Source organism: Oryctolagus cuniculus, chromosome 19, assembly GCF_051225735.1.
Source record: "Oryctolagus cuniculus isolate XC-2025 breed Fujian yellow rabbit chromosome 19, ASM5122573v1, whole genome shotgun sequence".
Lineage (NCBI taxonomy): Eukaryota > Metazoa > Chordata > Mammalia > Lagomorpha > Leporidae > Oryctolagus > Oryctolagus cuniculus.
Window position 1 is genome coordinate 62288855 of NC_142885.1, and position 14065 is coordinate 62302919.

General features: G+C 56.1%; 2 protein-coding genes across 6 annotated transcripts in view; one reads left to right on the forward strand and one right to left on the reverse strand.

Moving 5' to 3' along the window:
- Nucleotides 1–7637: 7637 nt before the first annotated feature.
- Nucleotides 7638–10585, reverse strand: LOC138847152 (uncharacterized). The gene is made up of 3 exons (XM_089321677.1): nucleotides 10213–10585; nucleotides 9747–9864; nucleotides 7638–7830 (listed from the first exon to the last, which is right to left on the reverse strand). Exons 1-3 carry the CDS (start codon nucleotides 10491–10493, stop codon nucleotides 7795–7797), a joined length of 435 nt encoding a protein of 144 aa, XP_089177803.1. The 5' UTR covers nucleotides 10494–10585; the 3' UTR covers nucleotides 7638–7794.
- GSPT1 (G1 to S phase transition 1) overlaps nucleotides 9879–14065 on the forward strand; it is a 33720-nt gene continuing 29533 nt past the window's right edge. The window contains exon 1 of one of the 5 annotated variants that reach the window (XM_089321672.1): nucleotides 9879–10091. In XM_089321672.1, coding sequence (XP_089177798.1) covers nucleotides 10070–10091 — 22 coding nt within the window. In that variant the 5' untranslated portion in view covers nucleotides 9879–10069. Of the gene's footprint in view, nucleotides 10092–10575; nucleotides 11214–11329; nucleotides 11461–14065 lie in introns of those variants that run through there. The other 4 variants (XM_089321673.1, XM_002711756.6, XM_008257735.5 and 1 more) reach the window with 4 other exon arrangements.

The window sequence follows — 14065 nt, forward strand, 5'->3', positions numbered from 1 at the left end:
CCCCATGGGTGCAGGGGCACACAGACTTGGGCCACCATCTACTGCTTTCCCAGGCCATAGCAGAGAGCTGGATCTGAAGAGGAGCAGCCGGGACTTGAACCGGTGCCCATATGGGATGCTGGCACAGGTGGTGGCTTTACCTGCTACACCACAGGGCCAGCCCCATTGCTGTTGGGTCATTTCATTCCACACTGCATGTCCACTAATCCAGGCCACACACACACACACACACACTGTGAAGATGCCAAGAACCACTGGCTTGTACCCAGAAGTAGGTGAGTTGTCATCACATGTATTTTATCTCTATAAAACTGCTAACGACAAACAGGCTGTGAGAACTGAGAGAGGCGGGTCATAGTGCAGAACTAGTCAACTTACCACAGGGTTTGCTTTCTGTATTTTTCTTATTATTTCTTTGAGTGGTAGAAAAACAGAGAGAGAGAGATACCGGGAGACAGAGAGTGAGTTCACCAAAGGCCCCAGTCAGCAGAGATGGGGCCAGGAGCCAGGAGCTCAATCCAGGTCTCCCACGTGAGCGGCAGGAATCCAATGACTGCGCCGTCAGCACTGCCTCTCAGGGGCTGCACTGGCCGGAAGCAGCAGTCAGGAACCGGAACCCAGGCGCTGTGGTGTGGAATGCAGGTATGCTGTCTGCCCAGCTACAGTCCCTCTCCCAATTTACCCTGGCATTTGTTGGCAATTCCCACAGTGTGTTTGCTGGGTTAGGAAATCAAGAGGCAAATATCGTATCCTCTGTTTGCTTTGGTTATCTGGGCTACCATCTGCTGTGGTTCCAAATCTCTCTGAGTTAGTTGGAGTTGGCTAACAGAGGAAGAACAAGAACCCGACGGAGGACTCTGTGATGTCACCCTCCAGGGGTGCTGAGCACTGTAGCAGGGCCTCCAGCATCCCTCGTTGGCTTTGGATGGATGATTTGTCTCCTGGCCAGCGGTCCTTCCACTTGGCCTCACATAGGATCACGTCAGATGTACTTAAAATGCATCCGTGGCCAGGTATGACCCAAGACCACCGGGATCAATCTCTAAGGACTGGTTATGGCCAAGCCCTCCCCCCCCCCCCAGCTGATTGTGATACGTGATCCACAGTGCAGGCCCCTGGTCTGAGATCCTCTTTTACTGTGAGATGCCACCTCGCACCCATGAGACTGGCTACCAGGAAAAATAAAAGACAACCCAGACAAGCAGACAGTGGCGAGTGCCGGTGAGGACGTGGAGAAAGCAGCACCCTCTGCATTGCTGAAGGGAATGTACAATGATGCAGCCCTGTGGAAAACAGTGAAGTGGTTCCTAAAAAAAGTTAAACCCAGACTTACCGTCTCATCCAGCAACTGCACCCCAGATATATACTTAAAGAATAGAAAGGAGGGTCTTGAACAGATATTTGTACACTCGTGTTCATAGCATTACTCAAAATTGTTGGAAGATGGGAGAAACCCAAGTGTCGACTGACCAGGGAATGACAGCACGTGGGTCAGACACACAACGGAACACTACTCAGTCTTGGAATGGAAGGCAGTTCCGACACCTGCTATGACATGGATGACCCTGGGGGACGCTATGCTCTGTGAAATAAGCCAGCCAGAAGATGGCCAGTGCTGCGTGATGCCGCCTAGAGGAGTCACATTTGTGGAGACAGCCACAAGGCGGCTGCCAGAGAGCTGGGAGGCAGGAAGGGAGGCGGGGAGGAGGAGCCAGTGTGTGTTGAGGGCAGAGTTACACTTGGAAGATAGAAAAGTTCTGGACATGGATGGTGGTAATAGTTCCACAAGAATGTGGGTGACCTGAATGCTTGAAAGTGCCCAAGATGAGGCCGGTGCTGCGGCTCACTAGGCTAATCCTCCGCCTAGCGGCGCCAGCACACCGGGTTCTAGTCCCGGTCGGGGCGCCGGATTCTGTCCCGGTTGCCCTTCTTCCAGGCCGGCCCTCTGCTGTGGCCAGGGAGTGCAGTGGAGGATGGCCCAAGTGTTTGGGCCCTGCACCCCATGGGAGACCAGGAAAAGCACGTGGCTCCTGGCTCCTGCCATCAGATCAGCGCGGTGTGCCGGCCGCAGCGCGCCAGCCGCGGCGGCCATTGGAGGGTGAACCAACAGCAAAAGGAAGACCTTTCTCTCTGTCTCTCTCTCTCACTGTCCACTCTGCCTGTCAAAAAAAAAAAAAAAAAGTGCCCAAGTTGGGGGCCAGCACTGTGGTGCAGTGGGTAAAGCTGCCGTGTGCTGTGCCAGCATCCCAAATGGGCACGGGTTCAAGTCCCAGCTGCTCCACTTCTGACTCAGCTCCCTGCTGATGGTCTGGGAAAGCAGTGGAAGTTGGCCCAAGTGCTTAGACCCCTGCACCCTCACGGGAGACCCGGAAGCTCCTGGCTCCCAAGTGGATGCAGGAGCCCAAGGACCTGGTTCTTGGTTTTGGCTTGGTGGCCATTGTGGCCATCTGGGGAGTGAACCAGGAGATGAACGATCTCTCTCTCTCTCTCTCTCTCTGTAACTCTGCCTTTCAAATAAATAAATCTTTTTAAAAAATGATGTGTTCTATGTTACGTATATTTTACCACAGTAAAAAAGAAAGATCTCTTTTCTTTTTAAAATTTTTTTAAAGATTTTTATTTAATCAAATACAGAGTTACAGAGAGAGGTAGAGAGAGAGAGGTCTTCCATCCATTGGTTCACTCGTCAGATGGCCACAACGGCCAGAGCTGAGCTGACCCCATGTGGGTGGCAGGGACCCAACTCCTTGAGTTATATGCTCACTCCCAGAGTGCACGTTCAGTGGAAGCTGAACCGGAAGCCAGCAGCTCAAAGCAGGCATTCCAAAATGGGATGCATGTGTCCCAGGTAACGTCTTAGGACAAGACACTTATCCCTAGCCTTTCTTGTATTTGTAACTTTTTAAGTCTCAAAAGACATTTCTCTAGCAATGGGCGAATGACTAACCAAACTGTGGTCTACCCATCCAGTGGAATATTATTATTAAGTCACAGAAAGGAGGACACGCCCGGAAAAGGCGATGCTAAGTGGAAGAGGCCTTGCACAAAACGCGGCTGTGAGATCATCATGTGAGAAGACTGTCACATTTAGCATCTGTCCCTAGTCCCTGGCACAGGGGATTTGCTGAGCAGTAGGGGTGCGAGGTGAGTGCTTCATTCTAATGCTTGATGCTTGACCCCGGTACTTAACTCAGGGCTCCCCATCCCCTGGAATTTCCCGGGTGCTGGGAACACCTGTGTTCTCTCAAGGTGGCTCTTGAAGGGCTCCTGGCGGGGGGCTGGTCCCCAGAAAGATCCGGCCAGGACTGGAACTTGCAGCCCCACCCCACAACCTCTGAAGATTGAAGTAATCAGCAATGGCCCGGGATGTCACCAGTCATGCCTACTCCATGAAAGTCCCAAAGGACAGAGTTCAGAGGCCTTCCGAGTCAGTGAACACGTGGAGGTTCCCAGAGGGAGGCGCCAGGCAAGGCACAGCAGCCTGCCACACCCCTCGCTCTGTGCCTCGCCTCCCCGGGCTGTTTCTCAGTATCCTTTGCAATTTTTTTTTAAGATTTTTATTTATTTATCTGAGAGGTAGAGTTACAGACAGTGAGAGAGAGACACACACACACACACACAGAGAAAGGTCTTCCCTCCGTTGGCTCACTCCCCAAATGACCGCAACGGCCAGAGCTACGCTGCTCCGAAGCCAGGAGCCAGGTGCTTCCTCCTGGTCTCCCATGGGGTGCAGGGCCCAAGCACTTGGGCCATCCTCCACTGCACTCCCGGGCCACAGCAGAGAGCTGGCCTGGAAGAGGGGCAACCGGGACTAGAACCCGGGGCCCATATGGGATGCCTGCGCCGAAGGCAGAGGATTAACCAAGTGAGCCATGGTGCCGGGCCCTCTCAGTATCCTTTGTAATATCCTTTATGGTAAATGCTAAAGACACAGAAAGTGTGTCCCTAAGTTCTGTGAGTTGCTCTAGCAAATTAGTCAAACCCAGGGATGGGGTGGAAGGACCCCCAGTTCACAGGCAGGCAGAGCGCAGGGGCACCTGAGAGGGGGTCGTCCGGGGGGACCGAGCCTCAGCCTGGTGGGCTGCACTAACCCTGGTCACTGTTGGGACTGAGCTGAACTATAGGACATCCTGTTGGGGGGTTATGGCTGGGGAAACCCCCTACATCTTAGTGCCAGAGGCGGAAGTGTTCTGTGTTGAAGAGGGAGGGGCCTGGAGAATTAGGAAAAAAGACTTAGGATTTTCCTCTTCCAAACAGTCCCATACAAGTGATTCCATTTACATGAAATGTGCAGAGTAGGGGAATCCTAGTGATCCAAAGCCCAGCAGTGCTTAGCAGGGCAGAGGGGAGGGAGGGAGGGAGAGCTGCTGCTTCGTGGGTCTGGGGCTTCCTTCTGGGGACACGGAAGTGTTCCAGAACTAAGTAACGCAGCACCCTGAATGTTCTCCACGCTGCTGTAGAATGGCTAGCTTTCTGTTATATGGATTTCATCTCAACAATAAAAAATTTGCATTTCTTATCTATTTAGTCTTTTAGTTTTCAACAGACTCAGTATAGTTCGCAGATACAATTCTGAGAATACAATGATTTCCCTTCCTCCCCACTCCCAGTGTGTTGGGGGAAAACCCAAACACAGTATTGTAATTTCTTCTCCTCATCTGCGGTTCTTTCCACTTGCCATCCCATCCCGCAAATCAGCCTGACACCTACTATTTAATATGTGTCTTCCCACACTGGGAAAATTTGAGAATACCCAGAGACGCGAATGTTTCTTTCTTTGGCAAATGTTTTCTGAGCACCTTATCCCTGCTGGACGATGTTGCCCGTGCTCAGAACACAGCAGGGAGTGCAACAGACTAAGGTTTTCCTGGGAAGAGACAGCAGGGAAGAGGCGGGAGGGGGGGAGGCATCTGGCAAGGCTTGAAGATGCCAGAGTGAGGCATTTCTGGCTCGCATTTCAATGCCTGGGCTCCTCAAGTCCCAGCTCCAGCGCCCGACTGCAGCTTCCTGCTAACCAGACTTGGAGTCAGCAGTCATGGCTCAGTTTCCGCCTCCTACGCAGGAGACCTGCACTGAGTTCCAGCTCCTGGCCTCCACCCCTGCACAGCTCTACATGGGCATTCTGGGTGTGAACCACTTGGTGGGCTCTCTCTCTCTCTCTCTCTGTGCCTATTGAATGCATTTTAGAAAAAATTAAAAAGCAAATTAAAGATGAGAATGAACAGGAAGTTCAGATCACGAGCGATGCTGTAAAAATGATAAAACAGAGTAACAGAGTCTGGAGTCACGTGGCTTGGCAGAAGGCCGGGGTGGCTAGGGGAGGCCTCTGCCCCAGCACACAGCAGATAGGGGAGGGACAGTCGGGGAAGAACGCTGCAGCAGGAGGGAAAAGCGAGATGCTTCTTTTTTTTTTTTTTTTTTTTTTGACAGGCAGAGTGGATAGTGAGAGAGAGAGACAGAGAGAAAGGTCTTCCTTTGCTGTTGGTTCACCCTCCAATGGCCACTGCTGCCGGCGCACTGCGGCCGGCGCACCACGCTGATCCGATGGCAGGAGCCAGGTGCTTCTCCTGGTCTCCATGGGGTGCAGGGCCCAAGCACTTGGGCCATCCTCCACTGCACTCCCTGGCCACAGCAGAGAGCTGGCCTGGAAGAGGGGCAACCAGGACAGAATTCGGCGCCCCGACCGGGACTAGAACCCGGTGTGCCGGCGCCGCAAGGCGGAGGATTAGCCTAGTGAGCCACAGCGCCGGCTGCGAGATGCTTTTAAAGAGCCAGGATTGGACTGGAGGCAGTGACCCACATCCACTGTCCATTCTGCAGGTGTCAGATGTACAGCCATTCCTTAGGGTCCCCAGGGATTGGTTCCAAGCCCTCCCTCAGAAACCAAAATCCCAGGACGCTGGAGTCCCTTAAGTAAATGATGTGAAGTGTGCCCGTAACCTACAGATATCTTCCAGCATCGTTAAATCACTTCTAGATTTCTTATAACACCTAATTCAGTATAAATACTATGTAAATAGTTTATATACTATATTGTTTATGGAATGACAAAGAAAAAAGTGTATACACAAAAAATTTTAAAGTGTATAAATGCACTACAAATGCAATATTTTCCTAGGAAAAAATATTTGAGACAGAGAGAGGGAGCAGGAGAGGGATTTCTCATCCTCTGGTTCACTCCTCAAATGCCCACAATGGCTAGGTCAATCCAAAGCCATGCGGCACAGTGGTTAAACGACTGCTTGGGAGTCCTGCGTTCCCTGTCAGAGTGCCCAGTCTAAGCCCTGGCTCCTCCACTTCAGATCCGGCTTCCTGCTGGTGTGCACCCAGGGAGGCAGCAGATGGAGGCTCAGGCACTGGGGTCCCTGCACCCATGAGGGACCCAGACAGAGGTTCAGGCTCCTGCCTTTGCTCTGGACCAGCTCTGGCTTTTGCAGGCATTTGGGGAATAAACCAGCGGATGCGAGTGCCTCTCTCTCTCTCTCTTTCTCTCTGCCTGCCAAATAAAATGATAATTTAAAAAAATTTTTTTTCAGGGACTGGCATTATGGTATAGCAGGTGAAGCTGCCGCCTTCAATGCTTGTATCCCACAGGGGCTCTGGAGAGAGTTCCAGTTGTTTCACTGCCAGTCAGCTCCCCGCTAGTGTGGGAAAGCAGCAGAAGATGGGCCAAGTGCTTGGGCCTCTGCATCCACGTGGGAGACGCAGAGGAAGTTCCTGGTTCCTGGCTTCAGCCTGACCCAGCTCCAGCTGGTGTGGCCGTTTGGGGAATGAACCAGCAGATTTCTCTTGAACACATGCACTCCATATATGCACTCCTCCCCCGCCCCATATATTCCCCCCCCCTTTTTTTTTTTTGACAGGCAGAGTTAGGCAGTGAGAGAGAGACAAAGAGAAAGGTCTTCCTTCCTTTGGTTCACCCCCAAAATCGGCCGTGCTGCGCCGATCCAAAGCCAGGAGCCGGGTGCTTCTTCCTGGTCTCCCATGCCGTCCTCCACTGCTTTCCCAGGCCACAGCAGAGAGCTGGACTGGAAGAGGAGCAACCGGGACAGAACCAGTGCCCCAATCGGGACTAGAACCCGGAGTACCGGCACCACAGGTGGGGGATTAGCCTAGTGAGCCGCGGCACCGGCCCCCATATATTCTGACCCATGGCTGGGAAGCCTGCAAATACGAAAGGTGATCTGTACTGCTTTGACTCAGCCTTCCCAAAAATTACAAATGTCTTCCCATTTCAGCACTTGGTCTGTGTCATTCTTTTTAACAGCTGGGTGTGATTGCACAGTACTGAAATACCATCACAAGCCGGGACTGTGGTGTAGTGGGTGAGGCTGCTACCTTCAGTGCTGGCATCCCATAGAGGCGCCGGTTTGAGTCCTGGCCGCTCCATTTCCAATCCAGCTCTCTGCTATGGCCTGGGAAAGCAGTAGAAGATGGCCCAAGTCCTTGGGCCCCTGAACCCATATAGGAGACCTGGAGGAAGCCCCTGGCTCCTGGCTCCAAATCGGCACAGCTCCGCTGTTACGGCCAACTGGGGAGTGAACCAGCAGATGGAAGACCTCTCTCTCTCTCTCTGACTCTCCTTCTCTCTGTGTGTAACTCTTTCAAATAAATAAATCAATCTTTAAAAAAAAATACCATCACTTAGGCAACCATTTCTCTTTTGACGGACAGTTGGGTTGTTTGCAGTTTGAAGCTATTGCCAGAACTGCTGGGAGGAACACTTTGGTTTATCTCCGCAATTTGTGCTCCTATTTCCATGCAGGAACGTCTCCAGGTGTGGGACTGCAGCCGTCAGCCTGTGGGGCACGTGCTCATGTCAGCCCTGCACTGGGAACAGAGAAAGTAAACTTTAGGTCACAACAGCAAAACCAAGTTCAGGTCTGGGATTAAAAGGCAGAACCTGACTCGGCTTAAAGGGAGAATATCTCAGAGAGGATGGAAAAGAACAAGAGGGAGACCGTGAGGAATGCCAGCCAGTAAGCAGGGTTTGCTTCGGGAGACAGGAACTCTGTGTCCCGCTGTGGTGCAGGCCCTGAGTAAGCCCTGGTCAAGTCAAGCCCGTGTGTCATCCCAGCACACAGCGTGATGTCCCTGGAGACCGTGTTCCTCACAGTCCATCATCCTGGGTCTCAGGAGCTCCGCATGAGTCTAGAAGGGCACTACGGGCCCGCTGAACACTGAGCAGGCGTCCTTAGATGTGGCCGGCATTACAGCAGACAGTGGGAGTACAAAGCGATTTAAGACCAGCCCCTGACCTCCCAGGGCTCAGCCCTGGCACAGCGGAGTTGGAGCTGTGCCTAGCAGGTCAAAGCTCCCAACGGAGTGGCCTCTTCCCTGGATATCCGTTGTCACCCTGTCAGAGACAAGGAAGCCAATGACAGCAACCACCTTTCTAAGCGGTAGTGTCACCAGTTTCTAGAAACTTCCTAATTCAATCAGATGTGAAGGCCGAGCCTATCCGAGTGTGACAGCACGGACTGTGGTTTCCAGTGACACGGTGGCCGGTGGCCGGTGGCGGGGGAGGGCTGTGTGCTGGGATACTCAGGTCAGTTGCTGGTGTTGATCAGGAGGACTAAGGGGTACAATACAGGGTGAGAGGATGCTCCCGTTAGACACACTGTATTTCCTCCTCGGGCACATGAGCATGCAAACATTTTCTGCACTGGACAGCAGTGGAAAGATTTTCTATCCGTTGTTACAATTCCTCTGCTTTTTCTATCAGAGTGAGTCCCCTGTAAACAGACCGACGCAGTTACTTAGCGCCAACTTTAACATGGACATTCCTAGCCATTCAGGGAACTGGTAACAAGGGACAAGCACAAGTCGGTACTGAGCCGAGGCATACGCTGCCCAACGCGGGCAAACACTCCAGTGAAGCCAAAGGAAAACTGCCGTACAATTTCGGGGAGCCCGGGCTGATGAGAAACGGAAAAGCCCCGGGTCAGAACGGAGGCCTCTGGCTTCTTCACCTCCCTGGTGTTGCACGTCAAGGAGAAGTTATGTCCGAACACACGATCCAAACGCCGAAGCCTGGCTTCGCTTCTGACCTATCAGACCGCGCTCTTTTCTCTTTACAATGCAGTAGTTTAAAATTAAAATTCCGGGGCCGGCGCCGCAGCTCACTAGGCTAATCCTCCGCCTAGCAGTGCCGGCACACCGGATTCTGTCCCGGTTGCCCCTCTTCCAGGCCAGCCCTCTGCTGTGGCCAGGGAGTGCAGTGGAGGATGGCCCAGGTGCTTGGGCCCTGCACCCCATGGGAGACCAGGAAAAGCACCTGGCTCCTGGCTCCTGCCATCGGATCAGCGCGGTGTGCCGGCCGTGGCGGCCATTGGAGGGTGAACCAATGGCAAAGGAAGACCTTTCTCTCTGTCTCTCTCTCTCACTGTCCACTCTGCCTGTCAAAATAAATAAATAAATAAAAATAAATAAAATTAAAATTCCGGTTAGATCCACAGTTTCTTCGTGCATTGCTTTAAGGGCTTAATAATAAACCTACTAAGGTTACGCAGCCTCCATGTAACTCCTGGCCGAGACGGCTGCACTCGGTCCCCGTCTGCACAGAACAATCGCAGTCTGTCCTGTGTTGGGCTCCACGTGGGGGATTACAGGAACATCTAACTCAGAATAGCCTGTTTGCCTGCTCCGTGTGGAGAGCGCTAAATGCAAACGGTAATTTTCTTTGGCTTTTTGCTTCCCCCACCTTGACCTAAATGAAAAGCGGGGCGCGGGGGCGGGGGGGATACCTGCGCGAATGGGGCCGTGGAACGGGACGTCACCTCCCCTAATGGCGCACGGGAGGTCGCCCTGCATCGCGGGCCCCGGCGAGCCCCTGGGCAGCGACGGGAGAACCGGGTGAGGACGCTAAGAGACGAGTCAGACAGTGAGTCACCCAGGGATCCCAGCTAACAACCGCTCGCGCCGGGCACCGCCTGGGCCCCGGCCCTGCGGGAGCCACGTCGCCGTCCGAGTCGGCACATCGCACCGTTTTATTGTCTCTGCCCCCAAACGAGCGCATGAAAGGAATGACGCTCTGCGTGGGCTTTGAAACGTAGCGGGGGCGGGAAGGATGAAGGAGGAACGGGAACGAGGTAGGGAGACTCCGCGGGCAGGGCTTCCAGAAAAAGGCGACACGGAAGCGCTCTGCCAGAGTTCAGAGTTCTTGCCCCTCCCCCACGGCGGATCCGCTGTCCGGTTTCAGGCAGCCAGTACCTAACAGGCCGGAGAATACTCCTCCGTGGGCTAAAACACTCTCCGGCCTCTGCCCACGCCACGGTTCCGCCACGGCCTGCCCCTGCCCCCCAGCCGCTGACAGGTGGAGAAGCCAAGCGGCCACCAAGCCTCCGCCCCCTCGCGCTGCCTGCCGGGAGCCCGAGCCGCTTCCGGTTGCGCCCGGCCCCTGAACGCCGTCTCCCGTCGGTCCCCGGGAAAACCGCAGCGGTGTTGCGCGGGTGCTGCCGGGACTTGTAGTCCCATCTGCTTCCGCGCTTCATAGCCGGAAACGGGGCTGGCCAGGGTCGAGAACTACCAAGGCGGAAATACGGGTGGCGGCTAGGGGTCAATCGTGCCGGGCGTGGGGTTGGCGGAGAGGCAGTCGGAGGTGGTTGGTGTTGGGTGGGAGGAGATCCGCTCGCACACACGAGGAGGGTTGAGCCGCTGCCGCCGCCGCCGTCGTCGTCGCCGCGAGTGCGGAGTCGGGACTGGGGCTGCTACCGCGGCGACGCCGGGAATTGTGTCGCTAGTTCCTGGGCCTTCTGCCTCGCCTGGGTCAGCGCGACCTGCTCCTCCCCGGGCGGTCGCCCCCGCCTCCATTTCCCGCCCTCTCTTCGCCATACACACGGCCCCCCCGATCATGGATCCGGGCAGCGGCGGCGGCGGCGGTGGCGGCGGCGGCGGCGGCGGCGGGAGCAGCAGCAGCAGCGACTCGGCGCCCGACTGCTGGGATCAGGCGGACATGGAAGCCCCCGGGCCCGGCCCGTGCGGCGGCAGCGGCGGGTCCCTGGCGGCGGCGGCGGCGGCCGAGGCCCAGCGTGACCACCTCAGCGCGGCCTTCAGCCGGCAGCTCAACGTCAACGCCAAACCTTTCGTGCCCAACGTCCACGCCGCGGAGTTCGTACCGTCTTTCCTGCGGGGCCCGGCCCCGCCGCCTCCAGCCCCGGCTGGCGCCGCCGGCAACAACCACGGAGCGGGCAGCGTCGCGGGAGGCCCTTCGGGTAAAGGGCCGGGCGGCGGGGCAGCCCTGGGCCGCGGGGAGGCGGCCTGAGGTCCCCGGCGGCACGTGGGGCGCTGACAGCGGCGCGGCGCCGGCCGGCCGGGGTGGGGCGGCCTCGGGCCGGACAGGGAGGGGGCAGGCAGCGCGCTGGGGAAGACCCGCGGGGCCGAGCCCTGCCGTCCCCCTTGCGACGGGAACCATATGGGACGGGGTTGGGCCGCGTCGGGTCAATGCCAAGAGGCCCAGAAGTGAGTTCAGACGGGAGCCAGGAGCCGGTGCGGGGGGCGCTGGGGTCCGAGAGCAGGGGAGGCCCAGCCCGGGGAGCTGCTCTTGGCTGTAATTAGGCTTCGCACCTCCGCGGCCCGAGCCGGCCCGAAGCAGTCCCAGGATGCATTGCAGTCCGGCCGCGGCCAGGAACCTGCCTCGGCGGACGGAGGTCCCCGGGCCTCCCCTGCCTCCCCGCACAGAGGTCCCCGCGCCTCGCCTGCCCCCGCGGACAGAGGTCCCCGGGCCTCGCCTGCCACCCGCACAGAGGTCCCCGCGCCTCGCCTGCCCCCGCGGACAGAGGTCCCCGCACTTCTCCTGCCTCCCCGCACAGAGGTCCCCGGGCCTCGCCTGCCTCCCCGCACAGAGGTCCCCGCGCCTCGCCTGCCCCCGCGGACAGAGATCCCCGCGCCTCTCCTGCCTCCCCGCACAGAGGTCCCCTCACCTCTCCTGTCTCCCCGAACAGAGGTCCCCGGGCCTCCCTGCCTCCTCGCACAGAGGTCCCCGCACCTCTCCTGCCCCCGCGGACAGAGGTCCCCGCACCTCCCCTGCCTCCCCGCACAGAGGTCCCCGGGCCTCGCCTGCCCCCACGGACAGAGGTCTCCGCGCCTCGCCTGCCTCCCCGCACAGAGGTCCCCGCGCCTCTCCTCCCTCCCCGCACAGAGGTCCCCGGGCCTTCCCTGCCTCCCCGCACCTCTCCTGCCTCCCCGCACAGAGGTCCCCGCGCCTCGCCTGGTATATGCTTTGCGCAGATCGGGCCTTCGTACTAGGGGGTGGCAGGAAGCCACGGTCGTCGGTGTCTGTCTCGCGTGGGACCTGGGCCTTGTCGCTCAGCGGCAGGTCCGGCGTTTCCTGGCCTTAGACATCGTTGACTTGACTCAGGGTGCCTGGTCCAGTCTTGGGACACTTGAGCTTGTGTTACAACTGCGTGCTTGCCCTGGCTAGTGGACCTGCTTGGTTTCCTGTGAATCAAGTCTTTGAAAATAAGCTCCCTGTGTTTAGTGGGCGGTAGCTAGCCGTCAGGGACTGGTTTAGTAGCAGATGAGTGGATGAGGCTCCCCGTAGTGGTGCTTCTTGTAGGAACTCGGTGTCGGCCTCGTGGGAGAAGGGAAAGGGGGACTGTCCTCCCACGATGGGGCTGGGGGCTGGGGCGCAGGCTTGGCCTACTTCTCAGGCCGCTATCAGAAATGTGCCGTGGAGTGGGGGCTTGGTGTCCGCTGCAGCTTGCTCTCAGAGGTGAAGGGTCGAGACTGATAAAGGACGGCTGTGAGCAGCGGTTGCTTCTTTTATTGGTGAATACTCCGAATATTTCTTGTACCTTTGTAGGCGGTTGACGTTTTCCTTCTGAACAAGGAAGCTTAGCGTGCATTTCTTTGTTCCCTGCAGACTTTCGGCTACTTTGACTGCTTCACTTGCCAGCTCCTGAAAGGGCCTGCGCCCCACTCTCACCTTGCAGGCTGCATTTGTCCAGCCGTTTTCTTTGCTGGCCGCCTGCTGCCCTCACTCTGTAGCCAGGAGCATCTGAGACTAGACTTGGGACTCTGACAGCCTCTGTAGCCATCAGCCAAGCCATCCAGGGACAGCCCTTCCAGAGCGAGGGTCTGCCGTGGTCGCTGTCGAGTGACTGGGCACCACCTCTTACCTGGAGGCTTTCCTCTTCCCAGTATCTGATCACCTGTGCTGTTCCACGTGATCCTGTCCTGACTGACCCTGCGAGAAGCTGCAGATGGGAGACTGTGTAGGGTCTGGTTGGCGCTAAGCCAAGTCCCTTAGGATCCACTTTTTATTTCTTTGTATTCATCAGAACCTATTTTGCTGTTCCTGACTTTGCTGACTGCACTACAGAATGCCAGCTGGTGTTAAGAGCATCGTCCTGTGTAGGGTGTCTGTTTGGAAAGGAACAGCTTTTCTAAAAAATTGGACTTTTGTAGAACTGCTAGCTTGCATGTTTAGACCATTCAGGTCCATAAAATCCCAGCATCAGAGAATGGTGCTTGGAAAAGCAGGGGAAGAATCGGAAATGGCACCTAGATTCAGTTTGCGGAGCAGAAATCCGAGTTTGCAGGGTGGTGGCTGTGTTTACACTGGAGGAATGGACTGAGGGCAGCCTGTTGGCTTCTTACTGTGCAGCGGTAGCTGCAGTTGGTGGTGATGGCTTTTAAACAACAGCTGCAGGAGGAGCCCAGAGGTCAGAGCTCCAGAATAGCTGTTCAAGTGTGCCTGCCTGGGGCGAGCGTCTGTCACAGCTCCTGAAAACAGGCTGCTCTGTTTGTTTTTCCTCTTTCTGAAACACAGTGCTGCCTTGAGCAACCCGTGTGGGAAGATGCTGTTGTGCAGAGTGTCACTCACCTTCCCTGGAGGCGGGGGCTCACGCCTCCCTGTAGCCATCCAGTGTCAGAACCGGAAGTTTGATGTTGACCTTGGATCTCTCAAATTTTAATGATGTAGGTTTCCCAAAAGTGATTAAGTAGAACTCATTTAAGTGTAATTCATTTAAGTGCAATTCTCTACAGAGCCAAGTAAATTAGGAGCCCCCAGATGAGGGGAAAATGTAGAAGACAAGGCTTAATGAGTTACAGAAAAAAGGTT

What these genes read in the sequence shown, in the direction of transcription:
- LOC138847152 (XM_089321677.1), bottom strand. Translation starts at nt 10,493, where the DNA reads ATGAAGCGCGGAAGCAGATGGGACTACAAGTCCCGGCAGCACCCGCGC. An exon ending in AGTATTCTCCGGCCTGTTAG is followed by an intron (nt 9,865 to 10,212) that starts GTACTGGCTGCC and finishes CTCGTCTCTTAG; the next exon opens with CGTCCTCACCCGGTTCTCCC. An exon ending in CCACGGCCCCATTCGCGCAG is followed by an intron (nt 7,831 to 9,746) that starts GTATCCCCCCCG and finishes CTCTGTTCCCAG; the next exon opens with TGCAGGGCTGACATGAGCAC.